This window comes from Myotis myotis, unplaced genomic scaffold, assembly GCF_014108235.1.
Source record: "Myotis myotis isolate mMyoMyo1 unplaced genomic scaffold, mMyoMyo1.p scaffold_m19_p_10, whole genome shotgun sequence".
NCBI classification, from domain to species: Eukaryota; Metazoa; Chordata; class Mammalia; order Chiroptera; family Vespertilionidae; genus Myotis; species Myotis myotis.
This window is the reverse complement of record NW_023416314.1, coordinates 36375993-36395502: the sequence shown is the minus strand read 5'-3', so window position 1 is coordinate 36395502 and position 19510 is coordinate 36375993. Positions and strand designations below refer to the sequence as shown.

Here is a 19510-nt window from a genome sequence, read left to right as displayed (position 1 = left end):
GGATAAAGTAATCTTGGTTGTAGGTTCTTGGCATTCATCACGTTGAATATTTCTTGCCACCCCCTCTGGCCTGCAAAGTTTCTGTTGAGAAATCAGCTGACAGTTGTATGGGTACTCCCTTGTAGGTAACTGAGTTTCTTTCTCTTGCTGCTTTTAAGATTCTCACTTTGTCTTTTGCTCTTGGCATTTTAATTATGATGTGTCTTGGTGTGGTCCTCTTTGGATTCCTTTTGTTTGGGGTTCTCTGTGCTTCCTGGACTTGTAAGTCTATTTCTTTCACCAGGTACGGGAAGTTTTTCTGTCATTATTTCTTCAAATAGGTTTGCAATATCTTGCTCTCTCTCTTCTTCTGGCACCCCTATAATTCGGATGTTGGTGCGCTTGAAGCTGTCCTAGAGGCTCCTTACACTATCTTCATATTTTTGGATTCTTTTTTCATTTTGCTTTTCCGGTTGGGTCTATTTTGCTTCTTCGTATTTCAAATCTTTGACTTGATTCTTGCGATCCTCTAGTCTGCTATTGGAACTCTGCATAATATCCTTTATTTCAGTCAGTGTATGCTTAATTTCTAGTTGGTCCTTTATCATGACCTCAAGGGTCTCACTAGATTTCTTGAGGGTCTCACTACATTTATCGGCGGTTTCTAGAAAGTTCTTGAAAAACCTTAAAAGTGTGGTTTTGAACTCTATATCCAGTAGTTTGCTTTCCTCCATTTCTGTCATTTGTGTCCTGTTTCTTTGTCTCCCCATTTTTTATGCTTCCCTGTGTTGGTAGAGTGGCTTTGTGTGCTAGGTGTCCTATAGGGCCCAGTGGCTCAGCCTCCCCAATTACCTGAGGTGGACACTCTTGGTGCACCCCCTTTGTGAGCTTTGTGCACAGTCTTGTTGTAGTTATGCCTTGATTGTTGTAGGTATCACTGGGAGGAATTGACCTCAGGCCTATTGGCTGTGAGAATCAGCTGTGTCTACAGTGGGAGAACTTCTGTGCTGAAGACACCCTTATGGGGCAAGACTTGCTTCAGTGGGGCTTTGGTGCTCACTGAGTCTGCCCCCTGAGTGTGTCCCTTATGGATCTGAGGAGTTGTAATCTGGATGGTCCCACTCTGACCACTGGGTACACTGGCTCTTGGATCTAAGGAGGTGCTAATTTAGCCTCTGCCTGAGGCTACCCAGGAAGGCCTATTCTTGCACGAATCTTCGTGCATCTGGCTGCTAGTTATCTATAAAACTTATAGTACTGATATGTGTAGGAAGCACAAAACTTCCTAAAGGTATGAAAATTGTAGCTTTAGAAGTGACTTATACAGAGGGATGGGGTGGGAGGTTGGATGGAAAAGGGGAAGGGCATAAAAAATACAAATTTTCAGTTATAAAACAAGCCAAGGGATGTAATGTATAGCTTAGGGAATAGAGTCAAGAATATCACAATAACTAGGTATGGTGACTGATGGTTATTAGACTTTGTGGTTATCATTTTGTAAGGTATATCAATACTGAATCACAATCTTGTATACCTGAAATTAATATAATATGTCAATCGTAAGTAAAAATAAAATTTTAAAAAATGTGATTTATACCAGTGAAATAAACTCTGTAACTGAAACAGACAAGGAAATTGTGAAGAGTCATGCTGTGACTCACTGACAAAGTTATTAGATAAAAAGCGAACTTTGATTGAATAAACTAGATCTTTGTTAGGCTGGGAGTTTTTAGTAATATTGTATGAGTGACACAGCTATAATCTCACAATAATAAATATCACTATAAAAATAATTCTATGTAAGAGAATTATATCAAGGTCCCAGTGAATGATACTAAGACCATTCACTTCTTGTTCACAGAGAAGACAAAAGGCAATGCAGCCACATGGATGTGTACTGTAGGATGCTACAATGAAGATATCTTTGTGTGGATTTAAAAATTAATGACATCTTCATAATTTCATTTCAAAGAAACAAAGTTTTATTGATTTTAATTCAACAAATTTTACATAACAAATTGCTATATGCAACTGGTGCTTTCTCTGTTTCTCTCAAAGTTAAATTGATTCTCCAAGGACAACTGAACTCTTACATGCATGCCAGTGTATGGTGAACTTAATAGAAATATGAAAGGCAAGAGCAGTAACAGCTGAAAATAACAGGGAAGGCTTAGTGGGTAAGTAAGAACTTGAGCTCTCTGTTATAAAATACTAGAGGCCCTGCACACGAAATTAGTGTGCAGGTATGATCCCTAAGCCTGCCATCAGGGACATCTTTCCTGGCTGCCCGCAGCCAGCCCTGCCCTTTGACACCACCCACCCCCGGTTCTTCGTTTGCCATCGGGTGATCGGTGCCTCACAGCCAGGGGAAGGGACCGAGAGGTTTGGCTGTTCCCACCCGCTCGCTGGCCCCACCCCCGCCGTGGGTCACCCTGTGTGTGGGGCGACCAGCGGGGCAGAGGCCTTGGCCTGGCACCACCTGCGTCCCCCACCGCCCAACCCCAGTTCCCTGTTCGCCATCAGGTGATCGGAGCCTGCTGGCCGGGGAAAGAGACCAAGTGGTGGTCAGTGTGCCTCATTGTGACTGGTCCAGTGGTCATTCTGGTCGTTCCCATTTTATTATATAGGATAGAGGCCTGGTGCACAGGTGGGGGTTGGCTGGCCTGCCCTGATGGGGGCTCTGGATTGGGGTGGGGGTCCCCGCTGGGGGGTGAGGCCGGCCGGGGCAAGGGGCCAGTAGTTCTGGTTTCTGGTCATTCTTCCATTTCGGTTGCTGAGCTTTTATTATATAGGATGTTGGACACATTTGTCCTTATACTAACCAAGTTTACTGTGATCAGTTTCATCTTTTATACCTTAAAATCTCTACTTTCACATGACCATTATTTCTCTTCTTAAGTTAATTGAAAAAAAGTCATATTCACATTAGGTCATAATTTGTGTCAGGCTTGGAAATTTAAAGGTAATTAAGACATAGTTCTTGCTCTCACAACTACTAAGAACTAACTGGTGCCCATTATAAGTAAGGACAATGGAAACATGAAAAAAAGATTTTGTCTGAAGAGCTGAGAAACTTGGGAAGGCTTTAAATACTTGAGTAGGATATTGAAAGTAGGTATGATTTCTCATCACAACATTCTCTTGCTCAGTAATCTATGGAAAGATACATCTTCCACCAATACACCTCACCACTGGCTCAATGATCATATTGAGCCCAGACTTTATCATTACCTATAACCACACCCCATCTTAAATTTCCTTTACAGGGATCCTATTCTCTGACTTCTACTGGCTCACGTTCCAGCTCACGCTCCCTGGCACACCAATTTCAACAATTCCCCGACTCCAGTAGGATCTCTATCCATTGACCCTACCCATTTTTACTGTCCATCACTCTCTCTGTGTCCTTACTTTCCCCCTTACTGGCTTAGACTCCACAGTCCATCATTATAAATACTCCTTTGCATATACTTTCAATTCCTTGTCTCTTTCTCTCCTTCCCTCTGTTACATTACCTGGAAAATTCCAACCCTGATTAAAGTCTAACTCTCTGCTAGCAAAGCACTGATAGTATAGAACTCTGAAGTATAGAACTATGAGAATTCCTAAATAATTTCTGGCACCAAGTTCTGAAAGGGACATTTATAAATCAGTTGAATGAACTTCTGAAACACCAGATTTCATAGAGCATCACAGCTCCATCCCTGTAGACAGTTGCTGGCTAGTCACTAATTACTCACTGGCATATCCTTCTTTCCCACCATACTATATAGAGCTCTTTAAGGTAGAGACCACATAATATACTTCATGTTGATTACATTGCCTGGTATGAAGTAGATGCTCAATAAATGTTGGTTAAATCTTGAATAAATGCATGAGTAGGGGAAAGATGCTCTTGTACTATGACACAGAGAATAAACAAGGCTTTAAGTTGTTAGGATGAGTATTATAGAAATTATTACATAGCTTAAAAAAAAGATGAATAAAAATGTTCACGGTCAAAACTGATGAAGCCACTTGGAATTTATATTTAATATATTATTTCTTTTAGAAACATATTTTGCTATGTAGAGTCCCTAAGATTCATACATATAAATGTATAAAAGGGGCTATAATGAAAGGCTTGTTAACCAGTTTATTGGGGAGAACTGACAATTAGCAACAATTCAGTTAACTGGCCTTGTGCCAAATTTGTCTCCCCGTAACAATAACGTTGCTCTCCTTTCTGTGATCCAGTTTCATACTGGATTTAGTGTGTGACCTAAAGCCGTAACTACAGATGTGCTCTTAAAGAATGACATTTAAGAAAAATTACCAAGAGTAAAAGAGAAAGCAAAAGAACTGGTAAATGGGAGATCAATAGTGTAATTACATGCTGTGGCACATTTTAACATAGATTTCTAAAATTAAAAGATATTTCTTAAAAAACATATGTTTTCTTAATTGCAGCAGTATGGCCTTCAGTGTATGAGGTAATAGTCAAAAAAGTTTTACCACTGCCCTAGCTGGTTTGGCTCAGTGGATAAGAGCATCAGCCTGTAGACGGAAGAGTCCCGGGTTCGATTCTGGTTAAGGGGACATGCCCAGGTTGCGGGTTTGATCCCCAGTGGCGGGGGGGAAAGGGGTTGTAGGAGGCAGCCAATCAATGATTCTCTCATCACTGATGTTTCTCTCTCTCTCTCCCCCTCTCTCTTCCTCTCTAAAATCAATAAAAATATATTTTAAAAAAAGTTTCACCACCTTTTCCATATATAGAAGTACAGCATCATCATAGGTCAGCACCATCATAGGCCTCCAAACAACAAGTAGGTATAATTTGAATAGTAGACAAATTCTTAGTGGTTGACCTTTTTTGCCTTTTAGAGATAATACATTTTCTTCCAAGCTCTTGAAGGGTCAGACTATTAGCTATTAACACTGCGAGTCAAATCAGCTTCAGAACATGAAAACATTGCTCATTTCTCAGGACAGACAGACTTCCAAAAGACTAAGGCACAGGGGCAATCTGATTTTCAATTATGATTTAATTTGAAGCAACCTTAGGTCGATCTTTTCCAGTGCCAAAAATAAAAACAGGAGCAACTCTGCACATCATAATAACACTAATAATTTTATACAGGACTGTTACACAGTTTCTAAATACAAAAAATTTAGACAACCCATTTAAACTAAGCATCATCCATTATAAGCCACAAAGTTCAAACAGATTAATAAAGAACAAACAGGATTTGGAGGCTGAACTCATTTTTAAGGCTTGCCTTTGCACAGAGTGAAGTGAGATTGTGCAATGATCTTCAGGCGAGCTAAATTCTAAGGAGGGGAGAGGGGGAGACTGTGACAGCAGGTAAAAGTTACAGTGGCAGCAAGTGACAGTAATAAGACAATCAAGAAACATTGTTTAGATTATCTTATACTTTGTACAAATGGGCATCAAGTCCTGATTACCTCTAAAAATTCTCTTCAACCTCTCCACTTTATTATCACAACTGTCCTAGCTCAGGCCTTACTGATCTCACAGACTCTACTGCAAAAGCCTCAACTCTAATCCCCTCTTCTTCCTGTTACCAGGGAATTTTTCCTGAAATAAAAATCTGGTTATGAGTATCCCTCTTTTGATGGCTTCCCCACTCCCTACAGAAAATACAGTGGAAAAAAAGGAGACATATGTAATACTCTTTGTAATACTTTAAGCAATAAAACAATTAAAAAAGAAAATACAGTAGAACTTCGTTTCTCAAACGACGCCCATTTCGAACAATTTGCTTCTGAACCTGACAACCCTTTCATGCTGATATCTATATGATCAGTCACACATTTCAGGTGACAAACAAAGGAAAGAATGTGTGAATATGAGTCAGGTTACCACTGTTAAAATCTCAGGATATTGTGTTGTGAATATTTTTGTATTTTTGCTTTTGTTGCTACTTATAATTATTGTTAAGTTTTATTTTTTACTGTACATTTCTTTTCCTTTATGTTATATTTTCATTGACATTTCATGTCTTTTTTGTTTTTAAAGTATTTATATAGATTAAACAGTACAATAAACATATACTGTATATAAGAAGGGTTAAAACGGAATCAGGGACTACATCAAAATAAAAAGTTTCTGCACAGCAAAAGAAACCATCAACAAAACAAAAAGAGAACACACTGTATGGGAGAACATATTTGGCAATTATATATCTGATAAAGGGTTAATATCCAAAATATATAAGGAACTCATACAATTTGACAAAAGGAAGACAAACAACCCAATTAAAAAATGGGCAAAGGACCTAAATAGACACTTCTTCAAAGAGGACATACAGAAGGCCAAGAGACATATGAAAAAATGCTCAAAGTCACTGATCATCAGAGAGATGCAAATCAAAACGACAATGAGGTACCATCTCACACCTGTCAGAATGGCTATCATCAACAAATCAACAAACAACAAGTGCTGGAGAGGATGCGGAGAACAAGGAACCCTCATGCACTGCTGGTGGGAATGCAGACTGGTGCAGCCACTATAGAAGACAGTATGGAGTTTCCTCAAAAAACTAAAAATGGAACTTCCATTTGACCCAGTAATCCCACTTCTACATATCCAAAGAAACCCAAAGCACCAGTCAGAAAAGTTGTATGCACCCTTATGTTCATAGCAGCACAATTTACAATAGCTAAGATCTTGAAACAGCCCAAGTGCCCATCAGTAGATGAGTGGATAAAAAAGCTGTGGTACATTTATACCATGGAATACTATGCTGCAGTAGAAAAGAATCTCTTACCCTTTGAGATAGCATGGAGAGACATGGAGAGTATCATGCTAAGTGAAATAAGTCAGTCAGAGAAAGACAAGTATCACATGATCACACTCATATGTGGAATCTAAGTAAAAAATAAACTGATGAACAGAGTGGATCCAGAGACTTGGAAGCATGGAACAAAGTACGGAATCTCAGAGGGAGGGTGGGTGGGTGGGAGGTAATCAACCAAAGACCTTGAATACATATATGCATAACCCATGGACACAGACAATAGGGTGCTGAAGGGCAGGGAGGGGGAGCGGGGACGGGAGGGAAAGGGCCAATGGGAGTAAAGAGGGACATGTGTAATATTTTCAACAATAAAGAATTTTTAAAAAACACATTTAAAAAAAACAGGGAATCATTTGGAGGCTCTGGATTGGATTAATTCAATTTACATGACTTCTAATGGGAAAAAATGATTCGGTTTTTGAACAGCCTTCTGGAACAAATTCAAGAAACGAGGTTCCACTGTAATTCAAATTCCATAACCAGGTATGCAAAACTGTTCACAATTTGGCCTCGATCTGCTTTTATAGCTTCATCTCCTACAAGTCTCCTACTCTCACTTTCATATTTTGTCTTTAATCACATTTGTGCCCTTTGCCTAAAATGTCCTTTCTCTGCATGCCCACCTATATAATCCCAAGTTATCTTCCAGGAATATCCCTGATAAGCTCAACCCCTCGAACTCAAGTCCCCTTCACAGTGTTCTTGTATTGCTCTGAAGAGACCTCCATTTGTCTACTTAAATGCATCACTGGCTCATACGTCTGTATTCTGGTAGAGGGTGAGCCACAGGTTAACTTGGAGCTTTGTCTTACTCCTCTTCAGTTTGGTACATAATAGGTCTAAATGTATGTTTAGCAACAAATTAATCAAAGAAGGAACAAATAAATGTAAATGGAAACATGCTGTCTTGATTCTGAGCTCCCTTTTAGAGATGAGGCTCACTTCCAGCTTTATCTCCTCCAACAAGCCTCTCAAATGCTTTAGATCACAGTGCAGTGGCACACTGAAGAGGGAGCATCTTTTCTGGTTGACGGGACACAGTTCAGCATTTAAATGTTCTTTATTGGACTTGTGTGAATCCTGCCCACCCAAAGACGTGACACACAGGAAACTAAATCAAACACTAGTTCTTACAGTTTTCTTGCACTCACTACATACTTAGGTACATATCCCCCACAACACTTGGACCAATATTTATTCAGAGAAGATTCTGATAAATACTTTAGAGCAGGGCTTGGCAAACTTTTCCTGTAAAAGGAGAGATAACTTAGGCTTGGTGGGTCACAAGGTCTGTGTTGCAACTACTAAACTCTGCTGCTGTAGTACAAAAGCAGCCACATACAATATATAACACATGAGCATGGCAGTGCTTTATTTAAGGTCAATAAAATCTGAATATATAATTTTCAGGTGTCATGAAATGAGTGTTGTTTTGATCTTTTTTTCAATCATTTAAAAACAATACAGACATCTTTAGTTAGTAGGCAATACAAAAACAAGAAGCAGGCCAGAGGTGGCCCACAGGTGATAGTTTTCCAATTCCACTTTAGATACACACATCGATCTATATTGTAAGACAATTCTGCCATCAAATTCCCAAGTAAAATATTAACACACATATGACAATACCTGCGTTCAGCACGCTCTTTCTTCTTTAAGGCAACATCCAAATCCTGCAATTGTTCCTCTAATTTCTCACACAGTAGTTTCTGAAACAGCCAAACAGATGAACATAATTTTAACACCTTTCCACAATCATTTGTCACTTGCATGTTAACTTGTGGATAGTTATGCTATGAGAGCTGATAAGGGGCCACATATGGGTGAACACTGATATGTCCTCGTGTTTGATTAAATAAAGTGGTGCCCTCAACATTCATTGAACTGAAGATGAGCACAGTATCGTTCATATAAAGCACATATTAGAGAAACTTAGAACTTTGCCAGAAAACACATTCATGCCTTCCTTGTGGGCAGAAATCAATGTTTAAAATAGCATTTGGTTCAACGTGTATACGTAATAGTGATTTAAAAATTTTTTAAATCTCAAAACATTTTTAAGGGAGTTATATGCACAATGAAATATAATGGTGCCAATAATCACTAGTTTTAAAAAAGAGAAAGAAAAACTCTACAAAACCATGCCACATGATTACTGGGACAGAACAGAACTGAAGAATTTTAACTGATAAAGCTATGCGAAGCCAAAGAAGTCCACTTCACTGAAAAATGCAATACAGCCCATTATTTTTAAACGAAAATGAGACTGGGCTTGTGAGAGAAAGGACCCCTTGGGCACAGTGCACAAAAATATCCTGTTCTTCAACTTAAAGAAATAATTCACCTGATTCAAAATAAGAGATAAATAGAATCCATATTTCTATTCATAGACCATCATAATGGTATATAATTCATGAAACCATCTACAAAACTACTGACAAAGGGAGGCAGAAAGAAATGAAAAGGAGGATGACACAAAGGGATACATAATATGAAGAAACTATTTCTTAGCTTGTATATTATCTTAATTTGGGGCTCTTTGTGCCTTTAACAAATGTGAAGGGGGAGGAGAGACTATAATTTTACAAAAATTACAGATCTTCTGAGAATTACTTTTAAAAAAATTAAGGGAAGACCTAAGAGATAATAGTAAAGGGTAGCCTTTTCAATAGTTTCTAATTTCACAGAAATTTAAACAAAAGGTAAACCATATTTACAAATTGTTTTGAAGATATAAAATGTTTAGCAACTGTCAAGAAGTATTACTAATTTGACTATAAAAACAAAGACTGGAAAAAGAGATGTGTGCTGGATCATACATGTTGGCAAGGGGGGCAGAACCATTCTCCATCAGGGATGATCATCAGAGGAGGGCGAAGGCAGGCAGTGTGGTAGCCACTGTCACAAGAGTCGCACAGAAGAATCTGAAATAAACCAGATATTAACACCAACCTAACTCCATGACTAAAATTCAGTGACTTGAGTTAAAATAAAGATATTTCTTAGCACCATAATAAGAAATATACTATACTCTTTATTTGCATAATAAAAAAGCTCTGATAATTAGGGATCTAACATGCCATTAAAAAAATAATAATAAATAAAAAATTACGAAAATGGTAAACTATAAAAATAAGTGAAAAGTAGCAAGTTCTTTCTGAACTAGAGTTACAATTCTTTTCCAATGTGCCATGAGGGCTGCAACAATAAATTTTTTATAGAAGAGTTTATATAAAGCACAAGCATCACAAACTACCCTACCATACATAGGAATTTAAAAATCTACTTTAAATAGCATTTCAATTAGCAATCTGTAAGAATCATTCACGGTTCACTTTATCATATAAATTTAAATGTAGAAGGAACTGTAGGAAGAGGGGAAAGGAACTATTCTTAGGATCATCATGTTCAAATACAAAGTCTTAAACTGATGTTTTTTTGTTATTTAAGATGACCAAGTCTCTAAAATTTAAAATGGCACATTTATGAACATTTGACTTAAAAAACTTCATTTTTAAATTTTTTTTTAGATTTACCAAAGAGTTACAAAGATAGTAGAGTTCCCATAAACTCTTTACTCAGCTTCCATTACTGTTAACATCTTACATAATCACGGTACATTTACCAAAACTAAGAAATCAACATTAGTACAATATTATTAACTCAACAACAGACTTTATACTTCGAAGAATACTAGTCAGATATTATGTAGACTCCCCTCAACCTGGGTTTGTCTGATACCTTCTCTTGATTAGACTGAAGTTATGGATTTTGGAGAAAAATCCCACAAAGATGAAGTGCCCTGCTCACTGTGTCATATCTGGGGATACATGATATCAATCTGACTAATTACTGGTGATAATTAACCTTGATCACTTGGTTCCAGTAGTTGGTTTTCATTACTTTAAAGTTACTAATTTTCACTTTCCATACTTTAGTCTCATTAGAAGTGATAAACCCAGCCCATACTCAAGGGGAGGGGAATTAAGCTCCATTATCTAGAGCAGTGGTTCTCAACCTTCTGGCCCTTTAAATACAGTTCCTCATGTTGTGATCCAACCATAAAATTATTTTCATTGCTACTTCATAACTGTAATGTTGCTACTGTTATGAATCATAATGTAAATATTTGATATGCAGGATGGTCTTAGGCAACCCCTGTGAAAGGGTTGTTCGACCGCCAAAGGGGTCGTGACCCACAGGTTGAGAACCACTGATCTAGAGGAAGGCGTAATCAAAGAATTTGTCGATAGAAGATAAAACTTACACAGCAATGAATAATATGTTGAAGCTATGCAAATATCCTGTTTTTCCTTCAGGTTTCACCCACAAGTTTTAGTACTTGCTTACAATAGTTACTACTGTGGTGTTCTAATGGTGATTCTCTATTTTTCTCATGCCTTCTACATTTATTATTTGGAATTCTTCTGTAAAGAAATTATGCCCCTTATCCCACATTTACTCGTTTATTCAATTATGTATTTATATCAAGGTGAACTAATGAATATTTATTTTATTCTTTGGGTTATAATATAAAATTACTACTTGTCAAATTCAAATTGTTCTAGCTATGGACACACTGGGAGCTCCAGGTTGGCTGTGTCATTTACATCTTTTTTTAAAAAATATATTTTTATTGATTTCAAAGAGAAAGGGAGAGGGGGAGAGAGAGAGATAGAGAGAGAGATATAGAAACATCAATGATGAGAGAGAATCATTGACTGGCTGCTTCCTGCATGCCCCCTACTGGGGATCAAGCCCACAACCCAGGCATGTGCACTTGACCAGAACTGAACCCACAGGCCGACGCTCTGTCCACTGAGCCAAACCAGCTAGGGTTGCATCTTTTTTTTTTTGAAGCATTTCCTTACTTCCCAGCACTATAGGATACTCCACACATTTATCTATTTATATAAAAGGCTAATATGCTAAGTGTCTGACCATCTGACCGATCGCTATGATGCGCACTGACCACCAGGGGCTGCCAACATAGGAGCTACCGAGCTGCAGTGACTTGGCAGCGCCAGTTCTCAGGTGACACACCCAAAACCAGAGAGGAGGGAACCCAATTCTTCGCGGGGTTGTGCAATCCCACCTTTGACCATGGGTTATGTTGTTGCTGGGCACTGTTACACTGAATCTGGTTTACTGCACACTTGCGTTTGTGTTCCACACCCTGTATGACAGCAACTTTGCAGAGTGCCCTCTTGCATTCGGGGACCCCTCAGGGGATGTCAGATGCCGGTTTTGTCCTGATCCCCGCAGGCCAAACCAAGGGACCCCACCAGCTGGAGTGACCCTGCTAATTCCGCAGATGCCTTTTGAGCCATGGCGTCACCCCAGGTGCGGCCGGCTGGGGAGGAACCGCAGGAGGTTGGCTCCAGGGCATGTCTTGCCCGTCTTGCCCAGTCCCACCCCGTAGGCCACCTTCTAATTAATTTCCTTTCAATGTGCACGAGTCCATGCACCGGGTCACTAGTATCTTATATTTTCTCTACCTGAGCCAAAGAATTAGCCATTTCTCCCCAAAACCCCGGTTCCTTTAATGGAAAATGGTATTTAGAAACCAAAATTTAAATGCTGAGTGCTCACTGCTAACGGTTATCACTGCTTCTAAATCATCTCAGAGAACAGAGCTAGGAAATACATATATGTATAGCAATCCATATGCACATGTCTATACTGAAATAAGTATAAGTTTATACTAATATCTCCAGCTCTAATCCAGCACCATCGAGTTTATTCTAGCCTTCAGCCTTGCTTATCTGTAACTACTTTCGCTGACAATGAGAAAACTTGCTCCTGTTATCTACACTTCATTCACTTGTTTAAACCCAGTATATATGTAAAGTAATTTCTGAATTGCTAACATATACTATGGTGGGTGAAGGGAGGAGAGTGGATTGTGTACACATGTGCAGTGATTTAAAAGTGAAAAAGTATCCTCCCCCTTCTTCAGTGTATCACCATTTGCTGCCAATACCAGAATTCAATACTTCAGTTATATGACTAACAGATTTTTTTGATTACATAGGCATATGTAGACAAACCTGGGCACCTGATTCCATTTATCAAATTGTTTCTACATTAAAGCATAATCTAAATTTCAAATAACAAAATTAAATTTTTAGAAATCAATTTATCTCTAAAACAATAATTATCTCTATTCCTTAATGAAGGTAAAATCCCATTAAAATAAATATTACTATGCAAGATTTCCAAGCCTCAAGCAATCCATGTATTTTGACTACAGCATCTGGATTCTACACTAATTTATAAATTTACTGCTTTTCTGCAGTAAGCTCAATGAGGACAAGGACCATGTCTTTCTAATTCAGACTCATTTCCCTACCACTTAACACATAATAATTGCTTGGCAGTTTAAGATTATCCTTAAACAAATGGCATAAGAAATCTGCCATTTAGGATCTCGAGTTTCCAACTGATATTCCCTTTTGGCACAGTAACCAGCAATGGGATTTTTAGAGCAGTTGTTAAGATAACTGACTAAATAAAAATCCTGTGTGTGCCAAGAAAGGTGCAACTTCATCTTCTCGATGTCATTTCTGTTCACCTCATTTCCTTACTTCTCATTTCCTCACACCCGTTTGTCATCAACATCTATGGTTGCCTCAGTTAAAATGCACTCTTAGTTTAAAAAGATATTAGGCCCTACCTAGTTTGGCTCAGTGGATAGAGCATCGGCCTGCGGACTGAAGGGTCTTGGGTTCCATTACGATCAAGGGCACATGCCAGGGTTTCGAGCTCGATCCCCAGTAGGGGGCATGCAGGAGGCAGCTGATCAATGATTCTCTCTCATCATTGATGTTTTTACCTCTCTCTCCCTCTCCCTTCCTCTCTGGAAGAAAAAAAAAAAGAAGATATTAGGAGCCCTGGCTGGTTTGGCTCAGTGGTTAGCATGTAGGCTCACAGAACAAAGGGTCATGGGGTTCGATTCCCAGTCAAGGGCATGTACCTGGGTTGCAGGCTCAATCCCTGGCCTGGTCGAGGTATGTGTGGAGGCAACCAATGTGTCGCTCTCACATCAATGTTTCTCTCTTTCTCCCTCCCTCTCTCTCCCTCTCCTCCCTTCCCTCTCTCTCCTCCCTTCCCTTCCACTCTAACAGCAATGGAAAAATATCCTTAGGTGAGGATTAAAAAAAAAAAAGGATATTAGGAAACAACAGAAAAAGAGTACAAGTGTTGATTTTCACTTGGTTTAAAGGGCAGAAAAGACTACTATCTCATATCTTCTTTTGGCTTTCCTCCACACAAAAATCTTGACCTAACTTTCACAGCCTGATGATCATAAAAATGCTTAGAAGGGTCTTATCAGAGTAATTTCAGCATCTACTCTCCTCTTATATCTTTTACTTGAACCCTCTGAAACTACTAGGATATGATAAACTTCACTGATTAAGTTTCCATATATGAGTTCAACATTAAGAAAAAAAACAAGTAAATCACAAAAAACTTTAACTCAACACATAATAGATGTGCTGGCCAACTTTATGTAACATTAAAAGCAACCCTCAGAAGAAGTATGTGGTATTATTCCTATTTATATAATGAAGATATCAAGATACAGAGAAGAGAGCACCTGATAAGTGGTGGAAGCAGGATCTGCTGCCAAGTCTGTCTGGTCCATGCTTTTCCCATCACACCACACTGCTTTCTAGGAAAAAAGAGCCTTGGAGAACCACTTCATATGAATTTTCCAAACTTTAGAGGATCTCAAAACGTTTCTGATCCACACAATTCTACCCATGTGGAATCCTCTTTCTTTACATTTCCTTCTATTTAATAGTTGGAGCCTGCCTTTAAAGTCAAATGTACTCAAAAGAACAGAATAGTTGCATAGAATTGGGCATATCAAGAGTGTTTCTTCAATAGGCTCTTTAGAAAGCACTATGAATTGCAGAAATCCTATATAATAAAAGGCTAATATGCAAATTGACTGAATGGTGGGATGACTGGTCACTATGACACACACTGACCACCAGGTTGCAGACACTTAATGCAGAAGCTGCCCTCTGGTGGTCAGTGTGCTCCCACAAGGGGAGTGCCACTCAGCCAGAAGTAGTGGCGAGCACAGCGGCAATGGCAGGAGCCTCTCCCACCTCCATGGCAGCACTAAGGATGTCCTACTAACAGCTTAGGCCCAGCACTCGGACATCCCCCGAGGGCTCGCGGACTGCGAGAGGGCGCAGGCTAGGCTGAGAGACACCCCCACTGCCCCCCGAGTGCACGAATCTCAGTATATATATATATATATATGTAGGAACTGGTTTTCGTGATTTAGGTTACTTTCTGGGTAAGAAAGTTCCATGTAAATTGGTCACTATCCTTCTGAAATTATATCTGAATATATTTGTGCTCTTAAATGTTTTTTAGAATTGCCCATTTCCTAAAGGTGTAAGTCCTACCAGGTTAACTACTTGAGTTATACATTGTTACAGCAAGGCAATAAGATCTCAGGCCTTACTTATTTATAGCTGGCACTTTAGAACAGAACAGAAATATCTGAATAATTTCATAGATTTGTGAGAGAAATTAGGAGTGTATTCTTATTAAGAGGAAATAACAACAGCTAGCTAGGCAGAATAAAAGCAGGGTCCTGACCTTCCCAGAACTGGGTTATTTAAGAAATAGAAATAAAGGTTATTTTGTACACACAAGCTCTGCAGCATTAAAAAATTTAAATCATGATCAAGCCTAGAAGAGTTAGGCTTTGGAAAACCATAGCATGGCAGTGAGGCGAATATTACGCACTAGCTCAGGATGGTTTGGAAGGCCACATTTTTTGCAGGGTTCATCATCCTCCGCTAGGACGGCTTCTTCACTCTCCTTTGCTCCCTCCTCTTCTGAAGCTGCAGATGATTTCTCACTGTCAGACCCTTCACTTTCATCGTTGCTGGAATATTTCCACCTGCCACGTGTTCGAGAACCAGTCCATCGAACTTTGCCTTTGGTTTTTACCTTGTATAAAATAAAAAATTGATATAATTTGTATAAGAATGTAAAAAGAAAAACTACGATATGTTCCTTGCAGAATATTTAGTCAATACATAAAGAAAAGGAAAATTATTGTAGCATCTTCACAGATATACCTACTATTTAATTTTGGTATACATTCCCACTATGTTTTCTATTTTGGAGGGTATTATGATAAACACTGTCTTATAAATATTTTCCCTAGTCATAAAATATTCTCCTAACATCACTGTAAATGACTATATAATATGCCATCATGTAGTTGTATTTCTCTAGTCCTCTACTAGACAGACATTTAGGTAGTTTCCCATTTTTTCAACTGTATCCTTGTAAATATAAACTTTTACACATAGCTCTGTAGTTAGGATAAATTCCTCGAAGAGAATTCTGGGTCAAAGGCCATGCACATTTTAAAGGCTCTATAATAGAGCACTATATTCTCACATTTTAATTATACAAAGTTTTAAATTTCCACATCAGAGATTAATATAACAAATTTTAATGGTTCAGAAATGCACATAAAAATTCTGACAAACTTAAAAAATATATTACTCAGAGTAAGTTTATAATGTTGTAAATTGCTTTTTACTTACTGGTAGCACAATTTTTATATATTTTTATTCATTTCAGAGAGGAAGGGAGAGGGAGAGATAGAAACATCAATGATGAGAATCATTGATTGGCTGCCTCTTGCATGCCCCCTACTGGGGATCGAGCCCGCAACCAGGGCATGTGTCCTTGACCGGAATTAAACCCGGGACCCGAACCTTCAGTCCGGAGGCCACACTCTATTCACTGTGCCAAACCGGCTAGGCCACAATTTTTAAATTTATATTTAAATTAATTTCTACAGTTTAAGTCCTTATCAAAGACCAACATAATTCTAGAAGAAGGGGAAATTTTTTCAAAGTAAAGAATTAAAAATTCAGTATTCCAGGCAATAGAGGACCACTTACAAAGATGAACAATCTGATCACTAAATAAATTAAAAATATAAGTAGCACTTCTAATTATAACAAACTTCCATAGACTAGCCAAAGACTGGTACTAAATTTTGCTTAAGTAAGAGAGACATCAGAAAAAAATTCTGACTTCTTAGGCTAATATTTTATATTGGGGAATATAGGCACTTTCATACCCATAATGAGAGGGTACATAATGGGGCCATTTTTAGAAATGTGTCAATAACTGTCAAAAAATAAAATATACATGCCCCTTGACCCAGCAAATCCAATTCTAGGAGTCTATTCTAAAGAAATACTCACTCATGTCCAAAATGATCTTCAAAGCAGCATTGCCTGCAATAGTGAAAAATTGGAAACAACCTAAATGTCAATCAATAAGGGAGGAGTCAAAGAAACTGAGTTATATCTACACTATGGAATACTATGTGGCCATTAATAACCAAAATGTAGACTATATCTTACTGATATGGAAAGAGTTCAAATATACACTGTTAAGTGAAAAACTCAGATAAAAATGAACATATTTGATTCAATTTATTTTTTAAGTGAATAGATATTTATGAACATACACAATAATGTATGGAAAAAGAATTAAAAACTAACTGCTACTAATGTTTATAGGACATTTTCATTTTTCAATCCTATAGGTTGGGTATTATTTGAGTAGCTTGCAGAAAGAATATATTCCTTTGTTGCCTGTAATAAAGAAAAAGTTTAAACGATAATTAGACAGTCGGAAATAAAATGTCTGGGGATAACTACTAAGAAAAGACATCTCAGATATAGGAAGATATGTGTGTTTTTAAAGTTTTCTTTGAATGACTCTAGTCAAAAGCAAAAGCTACAAATACCTACAGCCAAATATTTCTAAATAAAAATTAAATCTCAAAGTAGGAGAAATTTTACCTTGCTTACTTTAGAATTTATATCTTTCTCCGTTTTTTTCAAATTTTCCTTTTTGTCTGTTTTTTGCAAAGCTGTTGACTCCTCGTCCACTTCATCTTCTCCTTCCCCTCTTTTTTTATCAGCTTTCTGATCTCTGATCTCAGCCACTTTGGCTGTGGGTCTAGATATCCTCGGAGACCTCCTTAAAGTACGACCCACATTTGTTTTCTCTTCTTCTTTTTCAGACTTCTCTTGCTTGGTTTCTGGTTCTAGAATTTGGGGAGGAGATTCTGGCTTCTTCTTCCGACTGGATATCCTAATTGTTAATTTGATGCCCTCCTTTTGCCTTTCAGAGGTTATTTCTGTGTTCTCTGGGGCAGTGGTTTCTTCCTCAGGAATCAACTTATATTTAACTTTGTTTTTTTGCATAGAACCTTTTGTGTCAGAAGGGTCCTCTGCACCAGAGGTCTGGGCATTGTCCAGGTTGTCCATTTCTACTACCTTCATGGATTCAGAATCCGCTTTCAGAACTTCTGAGTCTGTTTTTTGCAGGGACTGACCCTCAACAGAACTTGTGCTCTGACACTCCACCATATCTTTTTCTGAGGCGGGTTTCTCACAACGCCCAGCCATGTCAGACAGTGAGGAAGTTTCAGCCGCCCCAGGAGAGCCCAGCATTACTGATTCCAGAGGACTCTTAGGAACCTCCTCTGGTATTGGACTCAATCTTTGTGGGTCCTTGTCAAGAAAGGTCTTTTTGGACTTCTCTAACTTTTCAAGACATTCTATGACTGGTGGGCGCTTATCCTTATTTTTGGGAGACTTCTCTTCAACTTTCATGGTATGGGATTCAGCAGCAGATAAAGCAGTTTTTAAAGAGAGATCAGTTGCCATCTCAGAAGCCTCGAGAGAGGTTTCCATTTCTGGAGGACCAGTTTCCTCTGTCTGTTCTTTTGGACTCTGGGTCTCTACAACTGATACTGAACTTTCTGCATCTTTCCCTAAAGGGACCACTTCTTTCTCCAGGTCACCTTTTTTTATACTTATTATGACAGAATTTAAGGACTCTGCTCCATTTCCCTCCACGATGACACTTTTATCCTTAGAGGGGCTACAGCCATCTTCCTTTGTATCATAAAACTTTGTCTCCATTTGTTCTGTCTTAAAATTTGGGGTTACCTTTTCATCACAAACTTCTCCATTTACCAGCTGTTTCCCTTCATGACCCAAAGCAGTGATTGTAGAGATCCTTTTATAAGTCTCCTCCTCTTGTTTTATTTCATCCTTCAAAAATTCTTTTGTTGGAGTAACTGATTTACACAAAGGTCCTTTGACTGGACTGTCAAAATCATCACTCAGTTTAATTTCTCTTTTTTTTAGTGGTATCTTGGCCTGCTGGTCATTTTTAAGTTTCTCTGTTTCTTCAGTAGACTTCTCAGTAATTTCTTGAGTAGATTTAACATTGCCACCAAACTCCAGCCTCTCGGGCTCCAGCTTCTCCACACCTCCTTTGATATCTTTAGGGTCTGCTTTACATTCCTTCACTTCGACTTTAATGGGTTTGACATTTTCCTTGAAGGCATCACTTTCTTCTTTGAAAATCTTTTTTCCCTCACTTTCCAGCAAAGGTTTTTCTAACTTTACTATAACTGGCATTTTCACAAGTTCCTTTTCATCTTCTTTTTCTATTTTCACAGTTGTTTCTTCCAGAGCATTGGGTATAGAACAGTTTTCTGAAACTACTGGCTGCTCTTCACTTTTCCTCTTTTCATTTTCTTTCTGTTCCTCTAAAAATCAGAAAAAATTTACATGAATCTAAGCAATCAATATATATAAAATATAAAAAGCTTAACATATATTTCCATTTGAAGTTTCTCTCATAAAAGA

At 38.3% G+C, this 19510-nt stretch overlaps 1 protein-coding gene across 14 annotated transcripts in view; it reads right to left on the bottom strand.

Moving 5' to 3' along the window:
- The window catches only part of RSF1 (remodeling and spacing factor 1), a 129370-nt gene that overhangs the window by 16349 nt on the left and 93511 nt on the right, over positions 1–19510 (bottom strand). For 12 of the 14 annotated variants that reach the window (XM_036324880.1, XM_036324866.1, XM_036324872.1 and 9 more), the window contains 5 exons: positions 17645–19410; positions 15552–15758; positions 14380–14454; positions 9599–9703; positions 8409–8488 (listed from right to left, as the gene is read on the bottom strand). In XM_036324880.1, the coding sequence (XP_036180773.1) occupies positions 8409–8488; positions 9599–9703; positions 14380–14454; positions 15552–15758; positions 17645–19410 (2233 nt within the window). The remainder of the gene's footprint in view (positions 1–8408; positions 8489–9598; positions 9704–14379; positions 14455–15551; positions 15759–17644; positions 19411–19510) is intronic. The other 2 variants (XM_036324867.1, XM_036324868.1) reach the window with 2 other exon arrangements.